This window comes from Macaca mulatta, chromosome 11, assembly GCF_049350105.2.
Source record: "Macaca mulatta isolate MMU2019108-1 chromosome 11, T2T-MMU8v2.0, whole genome shotgun sequence".
NCBI classification, from domain to species: Eukaryota; Metazoa; Chordata; class Mammalia; order Primates; family Cercopithecidae; genus Macaca; species Macaca mulatta.
The window spans coordinates 108,989,145-109,013,836 of NC_133416.1; the positions used below are offsets into that span (position 1 = coordinate 108,989,145).

At 40.9% G+C, this 24,692-nt stretch overlaps 2 protein-coding genes across 25 annotated transcripts in view; both read left to right on the plus strand.

Annotated features, from left to right (window-relative positions):
- Positions 1-11,798, plus strand: part of MYBPC1 (myosin binding protein C1) — a 98,893-nt gene extending 87,095 nt beyond the window's left edge. For 6 of the 18 annotated variants that reach the window (XM_015152592.3, XM_015152583.3, XM_077954805.1 and 3 more), the window contains 7 exons: positions 881-1,020; positions 2,848-3,007; positions 3,697-3,833; positions 5,936-6,122; positions 8,533-8,591; positions 10,319-10,361; positions 11,518-11,798. In XM_015152592.3, the coding sequence (XP_015008078.1) occupies positions 881-1,020; positions 2,848-3,007; positions 3,697-3,833; positions 5,936-6,122; positions 8,533-8,591; positions 10,319-10,342 (707 nt within the window). In that variant the 3' untranslated portion in view covers positions 10,343-10,361; positions 11,518-11,798. The remainder of the gene's footprint in view (positions 1-880; positions 1,021-2,847; positions 3,008-3,696; positions 3,834-5,935; positions 6,123-8,532; positions 8,592-10,318; positions 10,362-11,517) is intronic. The other 12 variants (XM_028829806.2, XM_077954811.1, XM_077954809.1 and 9 more) reach the window with 2 other exon arrangements.
- A 9,302-nt stretch (positions 11,799-21,100) lies between these two features.
- CHPT1 (choline phosphotransferase 1) overlaps positions 21,101-24,692 on the plus strand; it is a 29,476-nt gene continuing 25,884 nt past the window's right edge. For all 7 annotated transcript variants that reach the window (XR_013401281.1, XR_003720772.2, XR_013401282.1 and 4 more), the window contains exon 1: positions 21,101-21,420. Coding sequence is in view for 4 of the 7 variants with exons in the window: in XM_077954817.1 (XP_077810943.1) it covers positions 21,148-21,420 (273 nt within the window). In the remaining 3 variants the exon portion in view is untranslated. The remainder of the gene's footprint in view (positions 21,421-24,692) is intronic.

Genomic DNA, 24,692 nt, shown 5'->3' on the forward strand with positions numbered 1-24,692 from the left:
TTTTTTTTTAGTATTAATATAAGGAAGATGTACCTAAGCAAAACTGAACAGTTAAGCACTGAATTCTTTGATCCTGCCAGAGTAGTTAGATACTTACCTGCCCAAAGAATAAATAATGTTAGTTCTTAATTACTTAAATTATTCTGTAATTTTTGCAACTTCAAGAAATAAATTTAAGGCCGGGCATTGTGGCTCACACCTGTAATACCAGCACTTTGGAAGGCGGGCAGATCACTTGAGGCCAGGAGTTTGAAACAAGCCTGGACAACATGGTAAAAACTTGTCTGTACTAAAAATGCAAAAATTAGCCAGACATTGTGGCACACACTTGTCCTAGCTACTTGGGAGGCTGAGGCATGAAAATCACTTGAACCTGAGAGGAGGAGGTTCTTGTGAGCCAAGATTGCACCACTGCAACTCAGCCTGGGTTACAGACCAAGACTCTGTCTCCAAAAAAACAAAAAGAAGGAAATTTAAGAGCAGAGCTAGAAAAAAGCCTTGTTTCCAATCATTGTTATCATTGTATTTCAGTAAATTTGCTGAAAGTTGAGGTTCTCTAACCAACGGGGCAACTTCCTGAATAGCCTCCTATCTTGGTTTAAAGGGTCATTCCCTTTAAACTAAGCACTCTTTTCCCACTGGCTAATCCTTTTTGAGTTTTGTGAAGTTGAAGGGAGTGTTGAGGCTGCTCTGTGCCCTTTGATCTGGCCTGGCTCCATTCTACTGGAAGGCAAAGGGTCTCAGAAGCCCCCATGGTAGGGTCTAGAAGAGTGATGCCTCCTAAAACAGAGGAAAAGGTCATTTAAAATATCCTCCTGAAATGAAATATAGACTGGGAAAGAAAGTGACCTTGCAGTGACACCATGAATTCATCCTGTAGACCGTCCAGGTCCACCCCAATCTGTGAAGATTGAGGATGTCTGGGGAGAAAATGTCGCTCTCACGTGGACTCCACCGAAGGATGATGGAAATGCTGCTATCACAGGGTATACCATCCAGAAGGCTGACAAGAAGAGCATGGTAAGGTCTGGCTTTCTCTGGTTAGCAGCAGCAAAAGCCCATTTCATCAGAGGTAAAGGAGGTGGCACAAGGGCCTCACTGGTGAGGAGCCAGCTGGGACCATGGAGAAGTGATGTGGCAGAGCAGAAAGGAAAGGACCTGTGGAGCCACAGAGCTGGAATTAAACCGAAGCATTGCTACTTAAGACCACGTGTATAAGGACCACACGTGACCACAATCACTTGACCTCTTTCATCTCTATTTTCCTCGTCTATATAATGGGGGCACAAATATCCCTTGCTTGATTATTACAAAGCTTAAATGATATAAAGCAACTGGTTCAATGCTCCATAGAATTCAATAAACTCATTCCTTCCACAAATATTTGCTCGAGACTTTGACTCAGATTCACACCCATGCAACTGTTTCTCCTTGTGAAATAAGTTGGATACTGTGCACTTATACCTACAAAAAAAGAAAAAAGACAGACACTAGTTAGAAAAGAAAGATTCTCCAAGGTTACAGCATGTGCAAATGCAGAAGGGTCTGGAGGAGGACAAGAGCCTAATACAAGCTTGTCCAACTTGTGGCCCCCGGGCCGCATGCAGCCCGGGACGGCTTTGAATGCAGCCCAACACGTATTTGTAAACTTTCTCAAAACATTATGAGATTTTTTTTCAGCTCATCAGCTATCATTAGTGTTAGTGTATTTTATGTGTGGCCCAAGACAATTCTTTTTCCAGGGAAGCCAAAAGATTGAAAACCCCTGGCTTAATGTGTTTAAAAAGCAACCTAGTTGGAGTAAGACTTATTATAAACTTATTTTATAGATGAGGAAACTGAGGCTCACAGAGGATAAATGACTTGCTAAAGATCACCAGATTTTCTCACGCCTGAATTCCCAGCTACTTGGGAGGCTCAGGCAGGAGAATTGCTTGAACCCGGAAGGTGGAGGTTGTAGTGAGCCAAGATTGTGCCACTGCACTCTAGCCAGGATGGCAGAGCAAGACTCCATCTCAAAAAGAAAAAACAGAACCAAAGTTAATAATACAAACGGGGAGCAGTGGCTCATACCTGTAATCCCAGCACTTTGGAAGGCTGAGGTGGGAGGATTGCTTGAGCCCAGGAGTTTGAGACCAGCCTGGACAACATAGGGAGACCCCCTCTCTATAAAAAATAAATTAGCTGGGTGTGGTAGCACGTGCCTGTAGTCCCAGTTACTCAGGAGGCTGAGGTGAAAGGGTCTCTTGAGCCCGGGAGGTCAAGACTGCAGTAAGCCAAGATCGCATCACTGCACTCCAGCCCGGGTGATAGAGTGAGACCGTGTCTCAAAAAGAAAAAAATATATAATAATAATGTTAAGTAAATGTACTGGATATTACTAATGTTTATCTAGTGATTTAGCTTCAGGTCTTTCTGATAAGAAGTTGGCACTAAAATTCTGTAATTATACTTTATTCTACAAAAGATAGCTAGGAAGACAAATAGGTAAGTAGACAGGTAGATAAATAGACGACAGACACCTAAAGGTTATGAAAAAACATAAAGATAGTAGATGACATCTAGGGTATATGAATCTAATGTGTAAATGAAGATTAAATTACATAGTCAATTGCAAATAAGTTGTAAAATATTAAACAAAATATACATTGTTTCAACATATTTTAATAACGTGTATTACTCTCCATATAAACATATTTTAACAACATATTATTACTCTCCATACAAAAATGAGTAGTCTTTTCTTCTTTTTGTTAATAAAGCACTTATTTATCCCAATCTACAGTTAGAAAAATTGTATACTTTTAGGTGATTTTCCTCCAGTTACTATTTTTTTTTCTCTTTTAGGAGTGGTTCACTGTCATCGAGCATTATCACCGAACCAATGCCACCATTACTGAACTGGTCATAGGGAATGAATATTACTTCCGGGTCTTTTCTGAAAACATGTGCGGCCTCAGTGAGGATGCCACCATGACTAAAGAGAGTGCTGTGATCGCTAAGGATGGTGAGTTGGGAATGGACTGACATTTGAAAACCTTGGTTGACAGTGACTACACAGAGAAGACTGGAAAAAGAGATGTGGTGAAAGGGAATTTAAAAAATGGTAAATGTACATTGTAAAATTATGATAATGGTGTTCAAGTAAAATTTAAGTGGAATTATATTATTATTGAATTTTTTTACAAATATAGGCTTTAATTCATTCCAGCTTCTAGGCAGTGGATCTACAAATGGCTAATACCCCAGAGACAGGAAAAAGTAGACATTTTCTTCTAGAGTTTCTACTTTTATTCTTGGACACCTTCAATGTAGCTACACATGGGACCCACTCGATTATAAAAGGAGAAACTAAATTCTATCCTTATCTTTCCATTTCATCATAAACCCCTCTTCTTAAAACCTTCCTTGTGAATTTTCACATTAGAACAAATTTGTGTTCAAAATACTCCGAAAGACACCAAAGTCTTCTCAATATCTGGTTCAGTTTCAGATGACCCCTCTGGCTTTCTATCTCATGTATGATTGGCTATGCATTTGTACCCCTCAGAATGTTTGCCACATGGCATTTGCTCATCTTTTTCCGTGTGTTTCTAAGTTCAGGAAAGTTTTAATCGTGAGTAAAGGATGCCACCAATAATATAGTCTCAGGCCAATTTACATAATTTTAACATATTTGTAATGCTTGTTTTTAAGGTAAAATCTACAAAAATCCAGTGTATGAAGACTTTGATTTCTCAGAGGCACCCATGTTTACTCAGCCTTTGGTTAACACCTATGCCATCGCTGGTTACAATGCCACCCTAAACTGCAGTGTGAGAGGAAATCCTAAGGTACTATGTTCTTCTATCACATCAGTTAAAGTCCCTCGCTTGTACTTGTTGTGTTATAATGTAAGTAACAATAAAAACAAATCCAGCTGCTCCTTGTGTTTTCCCAGGATGGGGGATTAGAGGGTGTTAGTGGTGGTAGATAATTAGGCACACTATTCAGATGCAGTAGTAAAAAATGCTTACATTTCTTTACTAAGGGATTCCTCTGAAGAAAAAGCAAACCACCTATTTAAAAAAGAACATCTCCTGTATAAGGATATGGAAGTGTAATAACATTGTTTCACTTGGAAAATTAGGTGGTAATATCAAGAATTCTGTGATAAATTAAACAACAATTACACTATACTGTAAGACAGAATATAAATGTGCTTTGATAAGGGTACAGTGTGCTAAGAAGGGAGATATCATATCCGGTTGAAGAGATGAGAAAGGTTTCCAGGCTTCATGTTGGCATTTGAAAAGAACAACGATTTAATGAATATCACCCATAGAGATGTACATATCCCTGGGTGCACTGAGAGAAAGTACCCTAGAATTGGGAAAATTTATGAACTTTCTTTTTTTCCTGTATATACCTTGATCGTAAATAGGGAAGTTGTCCGGGTGCAGTGGCTCACACCTGTAATCCCAACACTTTGGAGGCTGAGGCAGGCAGATCACTTGATCAGGAGTTCAAGACCAGCCTGGGCAACATGGTCTCTACTAAAAATACAAAAATTAGCTGGGCATGGTGGCATACAACTGTGATCCCAGCTACTTGGGAGGCTGAGGCAGGAGAATTGCATGAACCTGGGAGGTGGAGGTTGCAGTGAGCCGAGATAGCACCACTGCACTCTAGCCTGGGTGACAGAAGACTCCGAAAAAAAAGAAAAAAAAAAGGAAAGTCAAAGGAAAAAGCCAGACTGAGGATGAGCAAAAGGTGCTAAATTAATGTGTACTTGTAAATGATGTTGGTACATCCAAATGGGGATGATGAGGAAGCAGATGGAGAGGTTCACCCGGAGCCTAGGAGAAAGGCCAGGGCTCTTGCTCTCGGTTTGGGAGTCCCAGACACAAAGATGCTACATTCTACCCCTTGCCAAAGCTTTAGAAAGGAATATCATTGAGGAAAGAGGATAGTGAGTAAAGAGCCAAGGACCAAGGTGTGAGGCTCAGTGATCGCTCCCATTTGAAGGGTGGAAGGAAGAAGAAGACTGTGTGAAGGAGACAGAAAAGGTGCCATCTGTAGGTTCTGAGCAAGACAAAATAATAGAAGAGGTGGAAGAGAGAATGCGGAGGGTGCATATTTACAAAAGAAAGGAGAAGACACTATGAGAGTGAGGAGTCACTGATATCAAATGCGGTTCAGAGGTCAAGGAGAATGAAGTCATCTTCCTGGGTGATTGGGTCATTACTGATCTTGCAGTATCTGATTGGAGTAGATCCATTGCCATGGGATGATAAATATAGACGTCAGAGGACAGGTTAAGTAATGAGGCAGATGCAGTTCATAAAGAATTAAAAAAGAGTATCAGGAAAAGGAAAGGAGGAAAATCAAATGGTCATAACACCTTAAGGGGATTCTCTGAAAAAAAATGCCCAGCAAATATGCACTCTCTACAATGAGTTAATATCATGGACCTATGGACGAAATTGTTTTTAATTTGAAAATATTTAATTGACAAATAAAGGTCATATACATTCAAGCTGAACAATATGATGATTTGATATGTGTACACATTGTGTAATGATTATCACAATCAAATTAATACATTCGTCACCACCGGTGCTGTACATTCAATGCCCCAAACTTGTTCATCCTATAACTGAAAGTTTGTACCCATGTAGATCAAATTGAAATGCAACTGAATCCATTTGAGAAGATTGCCCTAGAGTTGCCTCTGAACAAATCTGGCTTTCTTTGTCAGAACTGTTCGTTTGCTTCTTTGCCAAGCACTAAGTAGAGTTTAATGTGAGAAATAGTGCCCAAGTAGAAATCTATCATTCTCAGATGCACTTTCTTTTTAAGCCATGCTTTAACATCCTGTCACTGGCTTTGATGGTCTATTAATATGCCAAGTACAGATATGTTTTGACCTAAGTTTCTTCAATTTGAACTTCAGCCTAAAATAACCTGGATGAAAAACAAAGTTGCTATTGTGGATGACCCAAGATACAGGATGTTCAGCAACCAGGGAGTCTGTACCCTGGAAATTCGCAAGCCCAGCCCCTATGATGGAGGCACTTACTGCTGCAAAGCAGTCAATGACCTTGGGACAGTGGAGATTGAATGCAAACTGGAGGTGAAAGGTATGACATCCAATATCTCATGTATAGACTAAAGTTAAAGAAAATCATTGAATTATTGTTCTTAATGCTTATTGTTCTTAATCCAAATTGTTTGCCAAAACGCTGCAGCGAGGGTGGGAGAGGGTGGTGAGGGCAAGGGAAGCAGGGAGGGAATTCAGGGAGAGAAGGCAGTTTTACATCCTACATTCACTTCACTTTATTTGTGGAAGGTTATTTGATTATTTAAGTCAACTTATTTTTGTCTTATGTGGTTTGCGCTAAGGGACTGTTAATTTCAGTGGAATGTTAGTATGTGTACACCATGGTAAGAATGAAAGGGGCTATCACTTTGGTGACATCATTCATCTATAAATAGAAGCCTAGTGTGAAAATCCATCTATTGAAATGGCAATTGAGGAATCTGCACTATTTTTAATTAGTTTCCTATTTTGTTAAGTTTATTATTTTCTGATATTTATAGAAATAGTTTTGCTAATTAAGTGTTTGATATTACACATATAGAATATAGTATATACATATTATAACAGGTTGCTTTTCAAATCTCTAACTAGAGAACTTCCATTTATAGGTATACATTTCATTTATACTAGTTTTCAAAGTGTGGCAACTAATGTAAACCAAGAAAACACATAAGGATTTATGTGGTTGAAAAGCATAACCTGCCATCTTAATCAATTTTCATATTAATCAACTACCATTTTTATACTGACATTTTTCTTTACGAGCAGAACCTACTTTGGGACACCATGAAAAACCCTTCAAAGAGTCACCGTTATGAGATAATAGGTGACATGATCCTAGTGTGTTTTCTCTCATTCTTAAGTGTATTATATTGCCATTCTGTAATAACTAAAATCTTTCTTTTTCCAATCTCTCTATAATGAAGAAATTATGACCTAAAACTCAGAAAGTAAATATCTATTTTAGAAAATCATAGTAAATGCTTGGGTATTTATGTTTTTTAAAAAAGAGTCTTTTAGCCAGGCGTGGTGGCTCATACCTGTAATCCCAACTCTTTGGGAGGCTGAGGCGGGCGGATCACGAGGTCAGGAGTTCGAGACCAGCCTGACCAACATGGTGAAACCCCGTCTCTACTAAAAATACAAAAATTAGCCAGGCGTGGTGGCACACGCCTGTAATCCCAACTACTCGGGAGGCTGAGGCAGGAGAATGGCTTGAACCCAGGAGGTGGAGGTTGCAGCAAGCCAAGATCACGCCAGTGCACTCCAACCTGAGTGACAGAGCGAGACTCCGTCTCAAAAAAAAAAAAAAAAAAAAAAAAAAAAGAGTCTTTTAGTGCTAAATCTAATATAAATGTGATAGAGAAACTTCTTGAACAAAATAACTTTTCATATATATATGTATACACACACATATAAATACACACACACACACATACACATATATATATATATATATTTTTTTTTTTTTTTTTGAGAGAAGGTCTCACTCTGTCACCCAGGCTGAAGTGCAAGGGTGCAATCTCAGCTCACTGCAACCTCTGCCTCCTGGGTTCAAGCAATTCTCGTGCCTCAGCCTCTTGAGTAGCCGGGATTACAGGCATGCACCACCACACCTGGCTAATTTTTATATCTTCAGTAAAGACGGGATTTCGCCATGTTGGCCAGGCTGGTCTCAAACTCCTGACCTCAAGCAGTCCATCCGCCTTGGCCTCCCGAAGTTTTGGGATTATAGGCGTGAGCCACTGCACCCAGCCGCTTTCCTCTTATAACTTTTTAAAGCTGTATTTTTTCTTTTATGATTCATAATTGAGTGAAAGGAAAAAGATTTGATTTTTTTCTCACAAATATAAGGCATATAATATTCTTAGAAAATTTCAAGCCTTACTATTGAGATAATCCTTACGAATTTAAACATTTTTAGCTCCTTTATTGGCTTTAAATGATTATTAAGGTCATAATTGCAAATCATCTGGTTTCTCAACTGCTAGCCTTATTAGTTCCAAAGTATTGTTGATGCTTTTGTTTCAATATCCCCCCAAAAAACAAAAACTAAAAAAAAACAGTACCACTTATTTATGCTCTGAAACTAGCTGAATGTTGTTAATGATATAAAATGATGCTTTAACAAATGGAACAATATTTGAGGCCCTCCTTAAAAGTGAATAGTATTATACATATACATGATATAGTCTTTTTAGTGAAAATATAGTAAATGGTACGGTAATTAAATTTGATAAAAAGAATAATGTATTCTAGTACATAAGTTCATAATAAAGTATCAACTGTGATATATTGGTAAAAGTTTTTGGTCCTAAAAGTAACTGAAATTGTTTATCATCAGATTGTTATCTGATAATAGGTAACTTGAATCAAGTTAAGTTGTGAAAAAAGGTAAGAATGTCAACTGAGAATAAATAAATACTGGTACAAATATTCTGATTCTGCAGTGATATATCAAGGAGTAGATACCCCTGGACAACCAGTCTTCCTGGAGGGGCAGCAACAGGTTTAAAACGTTTATATCCCACTGGATATTCTACTTTCCGTTCCATTCCTCTTACATGAAAATGCACCTTGCATGTCAAGCTTGACTTTCTCATTTGCTTTTAATTGTACCTCTTAGCAGCTCATGGCATACAGTGTTTATGCCATGAACAAGGAAGGCCAAATTATTCAAGGATATTAAGTAATGTAGAAACTAAGTTTTGTCAGAAAACTACGTACCTTACCACATGTCTCCATGAATAAAGCCAGAAAGCTACGTTTGAAGATGATCTTGTTTTATATAATAAGACTATCAAAACTTGGGAATCAACATTTCTTTATTATTTTCATTTTTTAACTGTAGAAGTACTTTTTAAAAGATAGTTTACAGCATAGTTTCCTTACATTCATGATGCAATTCAGAGAACTGAACGTTGTAAACATTTTTTTTTAATGTTCCGAGCATTTTTTATGGAAAGAGGATAAAAAAATATTTCCAATATTTAAAGGCCGGGCGTGATGGCTCTCGCCTATAATCCCAGCACTTTGGGAGGCCGAGGTAGGTGGATCGCTTGATCCCAGGAGTCCAAGATCAGATTGGGCAACATGGCAAACTCCCATCTCTACAAAAAGTACAAAACTTAGCCAGGTGTGGTGGTGCAAGCCTGTAGTCCTAGCTACTTGGAGAGCTGAGGCAGGAGGATCGCTTGAATGTGGGAGGTCGAGGAGGCTTCAGTGAGCCGAGATCTCCAGCTTAGGTGACAAAGTGAGAATTTGTCTCAAAAAAATAACAAATAAAAAAAATAAATTGGGAAACTTACATATTTAAAATATTCCCATTACAAATTCGCCAGTAGAATATCTGTAACCCATCTATCTGTTGAAGATTTTGGACATTTTCATGGGGACTCAAATTATTTCACATGTTTATGAACTTAAAAGGAAAGAAAAGTCTAGGCTCTATTATAAAATGTATCAAGCAATAAATGAGTACTATCATATACATGTGATTTGCCCCCATTTGGAATTGCAAATTAAGAGTTATTTGCAGCTGGGTATGCAACTTGATTAAAACCCTGATGATGTAGATCTATGCCTGAGTTTACAATATTTGTTTTGTGAATTTCCAAAGATAATATCAGCTTTCAAAAGAGAAAAAAAGTAAGGTTCTTTCTTGAAAGCTTTGTAGATTGTATACAGAAGAGCTTTGTAACATAAGGTTAAGTTTTGTGTCTATTTAGATCAGTCATATATATTCCATTCAGAGTACAATATTATAGAATACACTAGTCTAATATTTGTACTTGATAATTTTGCCTTTTAGAATTTCAACATATATATATGTACACTAACACTTTGTCCATTGTCTATGTTTTTCTTTTGTTGAAAAACACGATATATATATGTTGTAGGGTTTTGGTTTTTGTATTTGTTTTAAGCTAATGGTTTGGAAGCTCTTACCATAGATATTCACTATACAATCGGATTGACTTTGCCACCTATTCAGGCAAAGTAGTTGTGCATATTAATAAATGTTTTACATATTAATGATCCTTTTGACGTGACTGGATCCCCACCCTTCATTTCATGTGCTTCTATTTTCCTACATCTTTTACATGACTAAGGATTAATGAAATCACCTCATCATAATCATGACCATAATTTCATCCAACAAGTACTCAACTTTGGTGTTAGCACTTTATTAATGCTTACGACTTCTCTCTCTCTCCCTCTTTCTCTTTTCCTTAGTCGTTGCACAATAAGGATTTTTGAATGTATAATATCATCTAAGGTAAGCTTTCATATGGTTTTGGCATATGAAGCTTATGACTGTCATAAGCCATACCAAGCCTGTGGAGTATGGCATGATTTTCATTATGTAATCCAATGAAAATAGACTTATTTTAAATCGCTAACTTAGTAGTTTTAATTTGTAGTTCACTATCTTGAAATTAACAGCTAGTACTTATCCATCACAGCAGTCTCCTGTTGACATGAAGCAAGTTGTTGAATGCAGTAGAGCATGAATCAAAGCATTTAATGTAGACAAAAACGGGTGATACCCAAGCATTCTGAATTATTTGCATCAAGGAATGGACATGTACATAAGTGGCATCATTTCTACCAATATGTGACTTGAGTTGTTTTTTTAAAAAAAGGAGAATGACTTTCTCAAATTTGCATTAAAGAAGTTTTTAAGAATGTTCAAATGGCATGCTGCTTTGTCTGGACGTGAATTTATTAGCAAGTAGTGAAGCACTTCACTAAAGGACCATGAATTTTTGTGGTTTCATGGATTCTCTCTTGAAGGGTACTTTTATTTTTTTGATATAAATCAGAAATTCAGAAGGTAGGTATGAAATATTGGTTGGTGTTTCTCACACCTTCAGAAAGTATTGGACCGGTCTTATCATTATAACTTTAACAAAATATTTCCAATTTTTGTGCTTTTGACGTGCATAAATGACCACAGTTAAAGGGGGTAGTTTATATATTTTCCAATGTGTTTGAATTGAAACTCTCTGTGCCTAATTAAAAACAACATTAACAAACTGGAAGCAGATCTTCCCGCTGATCCATAAGATGGTGTGCATGTATTCTGCTGTTCAGTCGGAACATTTAAATCATCTATGAGGAATCACAAAACCTCTCAAAGAGCAATAAATACTTTCCAACCACTTGGGAATTTAAATGAAGATTGAACAATAGTAGGGGGAAAACGGCTATGGTTCTGCTGGGAACTTGCTTTTCCTTCTAGATGCCAAGTGCTTTAAATTCTAAATGTACTAAAACTAGGAGAAGATTTCCAAGTAGAGACTGAATGAATCTTTGTAACTAATGGGAACATAATTAGTCACATTTCCAGGCAGCTAGTCAAGAAGTATTGTTTCAGCGATTTTTCACGTAGATGGTTTTGATTTATCTCTTTTCCTTTTGGTCCTCTCTAGGTGGGCTGTCCTTCTGCAGGCTCCTCTTGCAAGGCGTACCTCCAAACATAATTGATTCCTATCTGCGAGACGTACACTCAAGCAATCCTGAGGAATACTGAGGGCCTGGCCACTGCCTTTCTGCACTCTGCTGCTTTGAAATCTGGTTGAAATGAGAAAAAGCATTTTCTGTTTTTCCACCAGGCCCCCAAGTGTGGTCTTTTTCTTTCCTCCTAATGTTGAAGAGAAAAAAAAAAAAAATTGCCCAGATTGCTTAATTAAAAATTGCAAACAAAATCTCATTTGAAGTCAGCACTTTGGTCATTATTATCTCTGCTCACTGTATTATACTTTACAAAAATGCAAGCCCTAGAATCAGCAAAAGCAGTTATTTTAAATAGTAGGCTATAAATGCTTTTTTTTCCTCTCAGAGTAAAGAACATGATACAATACACCACGACTGGACCTTGAAAACCCATCTTTCTCTTGATCTAATAGATTTTTCTAACTAAAGCAGAGTTGTTTATTTCATACAGCCCTGCTTAACACCAGGATCTGTGCCCTGTTTTCTTATTTGAATGCAATGAAACATTTTTAAAAGTCTAACTTTCAAACAAATTTCCTCAGAAGGGAAAATGAATTCAGTCAATGGTACAACAAATCTGAAGTGTTTGTGATGAAATGATACAATATTCACTTATGTATTTGGGGTTGTGTGCCTAGACACAGAACTGAGACTAAAGGCTGGGAGCCAGCATGCCCCTGAACCCAGGTCTGCCCTCCCTGTGGCTCTAGCAAGGCATCTTGGCCAACTCTGCCAGAGCTTCTGCCAAAACAGCTAGTCATAGTGACAGAGGGCTGTTGCAGACAACAGACCTATTACAGAGTTAGGGTTTGCTAACGGTATCCATTCAATTTGATGGAAACCTTTATTAAAAAAATCTAGCAGCTGCGAAACATTTATACTAACCCATAACCTTTTCCACAATTTCCCTTACTCTTCCTGATACAAAGTTTCAGTTAAGGGAGTAGAATCGAACTGTAAGGTACCACACCATTACTGTTTATTCCCTTGCCTCCCTTCTGTTTTTCTTTTCGGTCTTTTGTTGCAGGGGCTAAATATGTTGTCACTTGTTGGTGGGCCCATGGCTTCTGTGGATGACATTTTAAACATATCTGCTCTGCTTTCTTTCCAGATTTTAGCTGAGAAGTTCTACGGTCGTCATGGATCTGGGTTGATGTTGGGCTCGTAAAGGGAAGGGTGAATGATTCAGTTCGTTGCAATACATTTGAGAACAAGAGAAAGTCTAGTTTATGTCCAAACTATGGTGGCTCTATATATCTCTTTTGGAGTTGGTTGGTGATGTTGCCTTACTGGTTGTTAATGACATTGGCTATCACCCCTGCTCCTATGCTCCCAACAACTCCAGAATAATATTGTGTGCAATCCCTGTGTAAATACCAGTTTTAAGCAAGAAAGCTACATGCACAGTATTGGCTAAGGTATTTTACATAAAGGAAGTCTGGCTCAACTGTAAAGACATGAAGGCCCTATGTCTATATACAAACCAAAGAAATGACAATGTGGCAAATCTAATCAACATAGTCCCTGCAGCCCAGCTGCTGGGTCTTAGCCATAGCGCAGCAGCTGAACTGGCTACTTAACTCGAATATGCACTGAGCAGTTTTGCCAAGACATTGGCCAAGCTGGTTAGGCTGCTTATACGTGTATGGTTTTACATAGCCTAAAAGAGACTGTAAAACCCCCCTGCTGAATTTTGATTCCTCACTTATGACTTAGGCTCTTTAATTATATTTTATATTAGATAATATTACTTTTCTACATATAATCTTTCCTTATATTAAGGGTACACATACACTGCAAAGTTCTAATAAGGAAGAAAAAGTCTATTGTGAAACTGCAAAGAGCAAAAAATATCAGAAGCTGTTATTACTATTGGTTTTTCTATAATTTTGTTTAAATTTCACTGTATTAAAAAATTATATATCACAGGAATTTACCAAAAATTCTTTAGGGAAACTAAACATTCATGAAAAATTTTAGGCTGGACAAAGTGGCTCAGACGCCTGTAATCCCAGTAGTTTTAGAGGCCGAGGTGGGCAGATCACTTGAGGCTGGGAGTTCAAGCCAGCCTATGCAGCATGGTGAAACCTTGTCTCCACTAAAAATACAAAAATTAGTTGGACGTGGTGGCACACACCTGTAGTCCCAGCTACTTGGGAAGCTGAGGCACAAGAATAGCTTGAACCTGGGAGGTGGAGGTTGCAGTGAGCCGAGATTGCACCACTGTACTCCAGCCTGGGCAACAAAGTGAGACCCTGTCTCAAAAAAAAAAATTTTTTTTAAGGCTCACGTTTCTTTCTTTACCTTAAAAGAAGGCTTAATGGATGTTCTCGTCTAAATTAATATCAAAGTAGAAAAAATAATTCTAAGAGACATTGGAACAAGGTAATATGCCCTTAACTATTCATTTTTAGAATAAATTCTGAAACACTATTCAGCTCAACAAATGAGTTATTGAATGTCTGATATCTGCATGGCACTGTAATGAATTCAGCTTGCAACTTGATAAATAAGGTACTTCAGGCTGGGCGTGGTGGCTCACGTCTGTAATCCCAGCACTTTGGGAGGCCAAGGCAGGCAGATCACTTGAGTGCAGGAGTTCAAGGCTAGCCTGGGCAAGACAGCAAAACCCCATCTCTACAAAAAATTATCCAGGTGTGATAGCATGCACTTGTAGTCTCAGCTACTCAGAAGGCTGATACATGAGAATCGCTTGAACCCAGGAGGTGGAGATTGCAGTGAGCTGAGATCGCACCTCTGTACTTCCAGCCTGGGCAACAGAGCCAGATCCTATCTTAAAAAAAAAAAAAAAAAAAAAAAGAGGTACTTCATGCCTTCAAGGAATTTATAATGTATAAGACTAGTACACAGAGGGGAACATATAAACACGGCAGGATGCAGGTATAAGAGAGGATGACAACAATGCAGAAGCTGGATAATGTGGTTTATGTATTCGTTATTGTCAATGTGTGTATCATACTAGGATGGAGTACAGGACTTACTATATTACTTAACTTTTCTAAATCAGATTAAATGTAACTCTGAGCTCTCCACTAGCTAGGGAGATTGAGAAATTCTCTGCCGTGTTTAGAGATTCAGATTCCAGAGTCAACAGGAATCTTTCTTGGTGCCCAGAAAATGGAGAGAAGGAAAGGCCTCTGGTCTTCAATCTACACTGGTGCCTGCAGAGATGCCTGTCATTGTATTACACTTTATAAAAAAGTCACCCATAGAATAAGCAAAAGCAGTTCTTTTAGTTTAATGGTCAAACCCGGTATGGTTCACTCAAGGACAGGTGACTCTGAAACATCCCTGACGAGCGTGGACCTGGGGTCTTTCAGTCTTGGAGGCTACAACTTGGCTATTATGTTAGGGTTCTTCAGAGGAACAACCAATAGGAGAGGAAGGAAAGAAGAGGGACGGAAGGAAGGAAAGGGGAGGGAGGGAATGGAAAGAAAAAGGGAAAAGAGGAAAGAAAAAGCATGAAAAATCTAGAAAGAGATTAATTATAAGGTATTCATCATGGAATTATGGAGACTGAGAAAGCCCATGATTTGCTGCCCACAGAACCTAGGAAGGCTGGAGGTGTAGTTGAAGGCCTGAGAGCCAGAGAGCTCAAAGTGGTGCCTCCACCCAAGCCTCCTAAGACTGTGTGCTTCAGTCCCTCATTACTCAGCTGACCACCTGGGAGTTTCTTAGAAATGAAAACTTTCCGCCGGGTATGGAGGCTCACCCCTGTAATCCCAGCACTTTGGGAGGCCGAGGGAGGCGGATCACCTGAGGTAAGGAGTTCAAGACCAGCCTGGCCAAAATGGTGAAACCCCGTCTCTACTAAAAATACAAAAATTAGCCAGGCGTGGTGGCGCATGCCTGTAATCCCAGCTACTCAGGAGGCTGAGGGAGGAGATTCACTTGAACCTGGAGGCGGAGTTTGCAGTGAGCCAAGATCACACCACTGCACTCCAGCTTGGGCATTTTTAGAGAGGAGAGCAAAGGTTTTAATCAATCTATTATTGAATACTATCTACCCATGTATTTTGTAAAGTACCAGAGTTCCATAAAATTTAGACTTCAGAGTCTCAAAGTACAAAACTATAAAAATATAAAACCCAAGCAAGTAAAGCAAGTATTATACCATAAAACTATGCTTATCACGAATACTCCAGCCTGTGGATCTAAAGTTCAGAATTCTAAACACTCACACAGGTAGCTTGATGCCCTGATGATAAAATTCTACTGCAATGCAAGCCTAGCCAGGTGAATTTTTTTTTTTTTTTTTTTTTGAGACAGGGTCTCACTCTGTTGCCCATGCTGGAGTATAGTGGTATGATCTGGGCTCACTGTATCCTCCGCCTCCCGGGTTCAAGCAATTCTCCTGCCTCAGCCTCCTGAGTAGCTGGGATTGCAGGCACATGCCACCACACATGGCTAATTTTTGTATTTTTAGTAGAGACTGGGCTTCACCGTTTTGGCCAGGCTAGTCTCAAACTCCTGGCCTCAAGTGATTTGCCTGCCTCAGCCTCCCAAAGTGCTGGGATTACAGGCATGAGCCACTGCGCCCGGCCTCTAGCCACGTGATTTCTTATTGCAACCCACTCTTTCTTCCAAACCAGTGAAAGTCCATGGGCTTCTAACTGGTGGTTTCACACACAACAGTGCCTAATCTGCCTATATGACACGATTTAATATTTTGTGGAAAGTTGGCCTAGAGATTGAGGATGTTAAGGAAGATTTGAAATATGAGTGAAAGTGACACAAAAGAACTAGTAGTAAAACCGAGATCCTAAATCAAGATGTTCTTTCTCCTTTGGAAAAGGAATTCAATTTAGTTAAATCATCAAATAAACATTTATACATCCCTGTTGTGCTATGGAAATGTAAGATGTGACCATAGGAGGAGGCTGTGTGAAGGGTATACAAGGGATTCTTTGTATTATTTTTGCAACTTCCTGTGTGTCTGTAATCATTTTAAAGTATATATATATTTTTAATTATGGATGTTTACTGGATGCCAGGCATTGAGGAGCACACTCAGTGCAGGGTTGATCTGACACTCTATGACCTGGGCAGGGAGGCTGATCAATACACAAATAACTGAACAAAGATAGCCTGCATTACAAGCTACAAAGTGCTCTGTTGTGTGGGAGTAAGAGGGATCAAACTGGAAGAATCTGGGAGTTCATTTTTGAGAAGGTGGAACTTAAGCTGAGTCTTGAGTGACGGACGATGTGACAGGAATAATAAGGGATTCCCAACAGGGAACAAGTGAGAGTGGGTTTGGGGACAGCCAGTGGGCCCACGCAGCTGGAGCATGAGACTTAGGGAGAAGAATGGGGGCAGAGATATTAGGGAGGTAAGACTAGGAGGGTAGACCAGGCCCTCAGATGCCATGTGAGGGAGGCTGGACTTTTATCAAAGGCTTCTGAACATGGGAATATATTATTAGTTTTAGTAAATTTAGTATAATAACTTTTTTCATAATATTTAGAATAGACTGGAATGGCACAAAACCAACATGATATATAGAAACTGGACTGTTCCATATTGACAAAAGTACCCACCAAAGTCCTATATTTAATACATGTAAGTTATTAGGTGGCATTTTGCAGTCATTGGGAACATAAGCTCTGAAATCAGACTACATGGGCTTGAATCCACCATACTAGCTGTGAGCCATGGGTAAGTTTCTGAACTTCACTGTGCTTCAATTTCCTCATCCGTATCACAGAGTTTTTTTGAGGAGTAACTGAAATAACTCCTGATATTTAGAACAGTGCTTGGCATAGGATAGAAACTCATAAATGTGAGCTACCATGTTAATTCAAGAAAAAAGGGAAACATTGTATGTATCAATCACTATATGTAATAAACCATGAAAATGGAGGGGAGTCATGATGCAAGAAATAAAATAGTAGAAAATCTCTAATATACTTTTTTGACTTTAGAGTATGTTAGAGTGGGGTAAGGTAGAAGAAATAAATATGCCTTAGTATGTCTTGAATTAATTTGAAATTTCCAAAAATTCAACAAAGAAGCACAGGGAAAAATCAATTTAGAGCATGATGAGTAGTTTAAAAATGGTTTTTATATTTATTGCTTTCACTATTTTTAAATTATGACATTTCATATTTGCAAAATATACAACCATGCCATCTATATCTGTGTAGATATATAGTTACATAGATGGCATAAATAATAGTAAAATGAACATGTTACTACTACTCAGTTAAAAAACTGTGATTGAGGCAGCTTGATGGCCCCCTGCAATACCCACTCTCTCACTTTTCAATAATAATAGAAATGTTTTGGCCGGTTGTGGTGGCTCACACCTGTAGTCCCAGCACTTTAGGAGGCCAAGGCAGGAGGATCATTTGGGGTCAGGCATTCGAGACCAGCCTGGCCAACATGGTGAAACCCCATCTCTACTAAAAATACAAAAATTAGCTGGGTATGGTGGCGCATGCCTGTAGTCTCAGCTACTCAGGAGGCTGAAGCAGGTGAATCTCTTGAACCTGGGAAGAGGTTGCAGTGAGCTCAGATTGCGCCACTGCACTCCAGCCTGGGCGATAGAGCAAGACTCTGTCTCTAAATAAATAAACAAACAAACAAATAAATAAATAAAAGGAATTTTAGCTGGGCAGGTGGCTGGCTGTCTAAAGATTGCATTTGCAGGCTCTTTTACAGTTTGGCATAGCAACCATGTGGCCAGGTTCTGGCCAGTGGGATAAGAGCAGAAGTGATATGTGCAACCTTTCATCATGGCCTTCAGAAGAAAGGAGTATAGCAGCCCCTTCTCTTTTTCCCCTTCCAATTGGTTGGGAGTCTTGGTCAGTCATTTTTGATCACAAGGACAAGGGCAACATCCTAAGGCAGACTAATAAAATGGAAGAAGACTGTGTCTCTGACACCATTGAGCTGCCATGTAGCCCTACCATGCCTACCCAGACATCGATGTTGCAAAAATAAACTTCTATTCCATTTAGGCTGCTGTAGCTTGCTTAGCTGTACTCTAAAAAATTACCAATACCTTTGAAACTTGCCTACAATTGCATTTCCTTTCTTTCTATCAGGAGTAACCACTATCAGGATTGTACTTACAATTCTTTCCCTTTTCTTCATAACTTTGCCACATGGGAGCTGCAAAGTACAGTTGCATGTTTTTGAAGTTTATATAAGTGAAATAATACTGTGTGTATTTTGCCTATGACCTGCTGTTATGGACGGAATGGTATCCTGCCCCCCTTCCACCCCCAATTCATATGTTGAAGCCCTAATCCTCTACAATGTGATGGTATTTGGAGATGGAGCCTTTAGGATACTGGATATCATGAGGGTGGGGCCTTTATGATGGGATTAGTGCCTTTATAAGGACTTTATAAGGAGACACCAGAGAGCTTCCTTTCTTTCTCTCTCTGTCTGCCATGTGAGGACATAGAAAGTGGCCATCTGCAAGCCAGGAAGAGAGTCCTCACTAAGAAACACACTTTGACTTTGGACTTCCCAACCTCCAGAACTGTGAGAAATAAATTCCTGTTGTCTAAGCTATTCAGTCTATGGCATTTTGTTATGACAACCCAAGCTGACTAATACATCTGCTTTTTTTTTCACTCAGCATATGCTTGTGCAATTCATTCATGTTCATAAGTGCACCCTGGAACATTACCATGTTCCAGGGCTTCTCCTATAGAAACTGAACATAGCCCAGTTGAGTATTTTTTATTTTGATTGATTTTTAGGAGTTCTTTACATAATCTGGGTACTATTCATTGTGGGTTTTGAGGAAAATACCTTTTCCCAGTTTATGGCTTGTCTTTTCATTCTCTTGATGATGTCTTTTGATGAACATTAAAAATTATCTTTAATATGGTGAAATCTGCTAATCTGGAAAAGGATTTTTTCCTTGGACTGTTCATGGCATTGGTAAATTAAAAAGTAGGTACTGTCAAGTTCACTGCACATAAACTGGCATTGTTAAAAGTGGATCTCCACCATTCCATTTCCTTTCCTGCATTTGTCAGCATTGTTTTACCCATTAAAGATGAGGAGGTACACATTCCTAAAACATATACACTTGGTCTGTAGACACACTCATTGGTCTAAGGTAGTGGTTGCCACTTTTTTCCTTAAAGGGCCTAGGAGGACATATTCCAGGCTTTGCCAGCCATATGGTCTCTGTCACAACTGAATTCAGCTGCCCTTGTAGCATGAAGGCAGCCAAACAATATGTAAGGAATAAACATGGCTTTACTTGTGGCACTGAACTTTGAATTTCATATAACTTCACATCACAAAATAGTATTCTTTGATTTTTTCCAATCATTTAAAACTGTCAAAACCATTCTTGGCTGGAGGGCTGTAGGAAAACAGGTGGTGGGCTGGGTCTGGCCCACAGGCAGCAGTTTGTGGACCCCTGTGCCAAGTGTTTGACTAAGCCGGTGAGGCAAACTGCACTCGCTGATAGAGGCTGCACCACACAAGTGTCTTGGAAGCAATTTCTGGTTTGTCCTAGGCCTTAGAGAGTGCGTGCAGATCAGAACCATGAAGTGAAGAGCAAAGCAAGAGACAGGCCTGTCTCAGGTTGTGCAACAGAACATGTTTATGACAGATGTCCCCTGTCCAAGTGAGCGCACTGTGAGATAAGGGGCCGGTGACCTACCAATGCGTGTGGCAAGCCAGCCTGTTCCCCCGTGCAGGGGGAGGACACTCCTGGGTTCCTGACCTCTACTCCAGGGAAAAGCATGTGTCAAAATATCCACCCTTGTTGGTATCAAATGCACTGAAGAAAATAGGTATTGGGATTTCAGCCATTCGGTCTCCTTCTTAGTGTTTCTCAGCCTTGATTTTCAGTTTCAAAACCTTGGTCTCTGAACCTGCAGTGAGGGGTTTCTAGGGCGAATACATGGCAGGGCCGCCTTCCTCCGTGCAGAAAGGGAGAATCGTGCTTATGTGTTTTACCAAGCGGGACAGATGGGGTCGTCACCCCGGTGACCCCAGACCTGCAGAACTGTGTTCTCACACGAAAACCCTCAGGCTCTGCAGGCAGCGCGGTCCTGCAGCGGTTGACACTGGGCGACAGGAGTCGTGTTCCCACCCCTAGGAGAGAAACCGGCTAGGTCGCGGTGCAGCCCGCTAGGAGACGACCTCAGGGCGTAATCGGACGCCGCGGGTTAAGAAATCAGACCTCAGGCGCAGTGCAGCCGGCCCCTGGGGAGTCAGGGACCTGGATGCCAATAACAGGCTGCCGTTGGCGGGCGCCGAGGGTGACCCGCGAGCGCCGCGACCGCCTCCCCGCCCCTAGCCGGACCCCTCCGCCCCGCCCCCAGCCGGACCCCTCCCCGAGGCTCGGCCCCACCCGCGAGCCGCACCCGCGGCCCCACCGCTTCGGGGCTGGGGCCCCGGGACCCGGGCAGCCCGGCTTGACCTCGACCTCCGCCGTGCGGGCCCGACCGGTGAGTCCAGCCCGGCCGGCGCAGGCCCCGGCCGCCAGCCCCTCCCTCCGCCTCTCCCTGCCCCCAATATCAGGCGCGGGCTGCGCTCGGTGGCGGCGGCGGGGCCCGCAGGCGGCCATGGCGGCAGGCGCCGGGGCCAGGCCCGCGCCGCGCTGGCTGAGGGCGCTGAGCGAGCCGCTGAGCGCGGCGCAGCTGCGGCGACTGGAGGAGCACCGCTACAGCGCGGCGGGTGTCTCGCTGCTCGAGCCGCCGCTGCAGCTCTACTGGACCTGGCTGCTGCAGTGGATCCCACTCTGGATGGCCCCTAACTCCATCACCCTGCTCGGGCTCGCCGTCAACGTGGTCACCACGCTCGTGCTCATCTCCTACTGTCCCACGGCCACCGAGGAGGTAGGGCTGGCCGCTCGCCCGAGCCTGGCCCCAGATGCGCTGCGGGCGGGTCACTGGAAGCGCCGGGGAAAGGGCAGACCCACGCGCGGCTGAGCCTCTCCTGGGTCCCGGAGGGGCTGACTGGCCTCTGCCCCGGGGGGTGCCCACCCCGGGCCGCCTGGAGACTGTCACGCCACTATCCCAATCCCGTGACCATCCTGAGCCTTCCCTGGGCAGTGGAGGGGCTGTTAAGGTCACTGCCCCCGGGCCTATGTCCGCGCAGATCCTCCCTGCGGCCGCGGACCGGCCGGAGGGCGCCTGCCCAGCTGCTATCCCATGGGCGCCAACCTGTGGGATGGACCCGCGGTCGGGTGCTTTGCACACTAGGGGCTGAACACCCCCATCTCCGTCCTGCCTGGCACAGGGACTTGTGCCAAGCCCGAGACGCTCTTTGAATACTTTCATAACCGTTCGTTTCTGGAAGGTTGAGCTAGTGATCTTGAAATGACTGGTAGCGCTGATCAAAGATAAGTTAAGAGGTAACTTCCTCTTTGCTTCATCGACTTTTTCAAGAAAAACAAACTGGAATATTATCAAGGCAAATTTTTTTTTTGTCATCACAACCTAGGGATTAAAAAAGCCCAACATTTTATCAGCAATAATTACATTTGACCTTTGTCCAAAATAAGGAGTAAATTTAGGCTTTGGATAGCTGTTCATCAGAAGCACCCTTTGGGTTGAGTGTGGAGAGATAGGGGGCAGAGTGGAGTTCACTCCCATCTATAGTTTATACTACGTGGGATAAATATTACATTGCACATTCTGTGACATTACTTTCTATCCTCTGCTCCAAATAGTGAAGTCCCTTTATAATAATTTGAGTGTAGGCCTTGTGGAGGACTCATGGGGGTTGAGGTTGGATTAACAGAAATACAGTGGAAATATTTCATGCCCTCCATGCATGCATCCATTTTGTTGTTGTTTTTGAGACAGGGTTTTACTCTGTCACCCAGGGTGGAGTGCCGTGGCTCGATCTCAGCTCACCGAAACCTCCGCCTTCAGGGTTCAAGCCATTCTTCTGCCTCAGTCTTCCAAGTAGCTGGGATTACAGGTGCGCGCCACCACGGCCGACTAGCTTTTGTATTTTTAGTAGATACGGCGTTTCACCATGTTGGCCAGGCTCATGGATCCTTTAAAAACAAAAATTTAATTGAGCCTACATTTTAAAATATCTTGTCAATTGATCGATATGCTTATTATGTATTTCTTTTCTTTTTCTTTCTTTCTTTTGAGACAGAGTCTCGCTCTCTCACCCAGGCTGGAGAGCAGTGTGGTGATCTTGGCTCACTGCAACCTCTGCCTCCCGGGTTCAAGCGATTCCCTTGCCTCAGCCTCCTGAGTAGCTGGGACTACAGGCGCCTGCCACCACAGCCAGCTAATTTTTGTATTTTTAGTAGAGACGGGGTTTCACCATGTTGGCCAGGCTGGCCTCGAACCCCTGACCTCAAGTGATCCGCCTTCTTTGGCCTCCCAAAGTGCTGGGATTACAGGAGTGGTGAGCCACTGCGCCAGGCTTATTACATATTTATTAGTAGACATTCCCATTGTCATTTGCCATTGCTATTCATTTACATATTACATATGAAAAGGTAAACTGCTTTAGTTTTTGGTTGTTTTGCTGCCTGTTTCTAGAATTTACCAGAGGGAGTGTATTAGAATGAAAGGATTGCTGGGTTGGAAGTGGAGGTCTTGGTTTCTAACTGACTCCTCCACCACAGACCTGCTGGGTCTGTGTTCCCACATATAAAATAGAAAATAATGCCTGCCAAAACAACTTGACAAGGATGCAGTGAGGACCAAATGATATATATGCAGATAAATGTAAAAGATTGTGATGTGCCTAACAAATTAAAAATATTACTCAACACATTAAAAATATTACTGTTATCAGACAACATCCTGAAAACACATAATGAAATTTAGTTTTGATTGGGTCCAGATTTAGCTAACAGCATTTGGATGTTTCTGATATTGGCCAGTTAAGTTGTGGACTCTTCAATGTTATTATTAATTTAAGAAGCATTTGTTGAACACTTAGAAAGAGCAGGGCATACAAAAAAAGTCAAGACCTTCTGCTTAGGGAGGTAAATGGAGGCCTGATGGAAGAGGTACATTTATGATTAATTAATTTTTAGGATCAGCCTCGTGAAAAAAAAAAAAAAAAAAAAAAAAAGGGTGGAGGGTGGGGATTGGAGGCATTTAAAAATAAAGTGCAAAATCAAATGGCCCCAGAAGGGAAAATGAGAGTTAAAAACAAGAGTTTCTGAAATGTATGTCATTAGAACCTGCATATGCTTCTGAGTGACTGATGCAGGGAGGGGATATGCCATTACAGGATCCACATTGTTTGTTTGGTGAAAGCCCAGCAATAGTGTGAAGAGCATAGCAGTTTCTGGCTATTTTCCCTTAAGGTCATAGAACTAGCAAATGACTGGATCAGGTAGGATTCAGATCTAAGTTGGTATGACTTCAAAAATAAAAAGATCTTATGTTTTATATAATACAAATATGTAAAGTGCTCTTACATCCATGGTTGCATTTGTGTCTTGTATCAGCCAAAGAGGTTGGCAAGTGTTCCGCTCCCTACAATGGCCTTCCTACCACTTCAATATTTCTTCTATCCATCTATCCTAAAGTAACAGTAGTATATGTTTTCATAAGAGGAAATTGAAGCCCAGAGATGTTAAGTGACTTTCACCTAGCTTGAGACTTGTTTTCTGATTCTCAGACTTAAGAATTCTTAGTGCTTTTCAGACTTGACAGGTTGCTTTCAGAAAGGGTCAGAAAAAACACATAAGGTTTTTGGATTTAGATGCTTGGCCTTATCTACTCATATAGGCTTTAATACTGAGTGCATTAATAGCAACATTTGATATGTTTTTAACTACAATGCTAATTTCTAGAACATGACTGGGGATAAAGGAAAACTAATAGAAAAGAAAGTTGTGATTAATATTTAGCTTCTGCAAACTGCTTTTCAAGCCATCATTTCTTTTAAGGAACTTTCTACTCCAGCCAAATTGAACTTCTTACTATAGCAAGGATTTTTCTCCTTCTTATCCCTCTCTTTTCCCCTTCCTCTTCCTTTCTTCTGTACCAGTTATCCAACTATGTACCCATCTTTCAACACCCAATTCTAACACTATATCCTGATGAAAGTTATATTGCTTTTCCTAAGTCAAATCTACCACTCTGAATTCCCATGATAATGACAATAATAACTTTTACTGGGT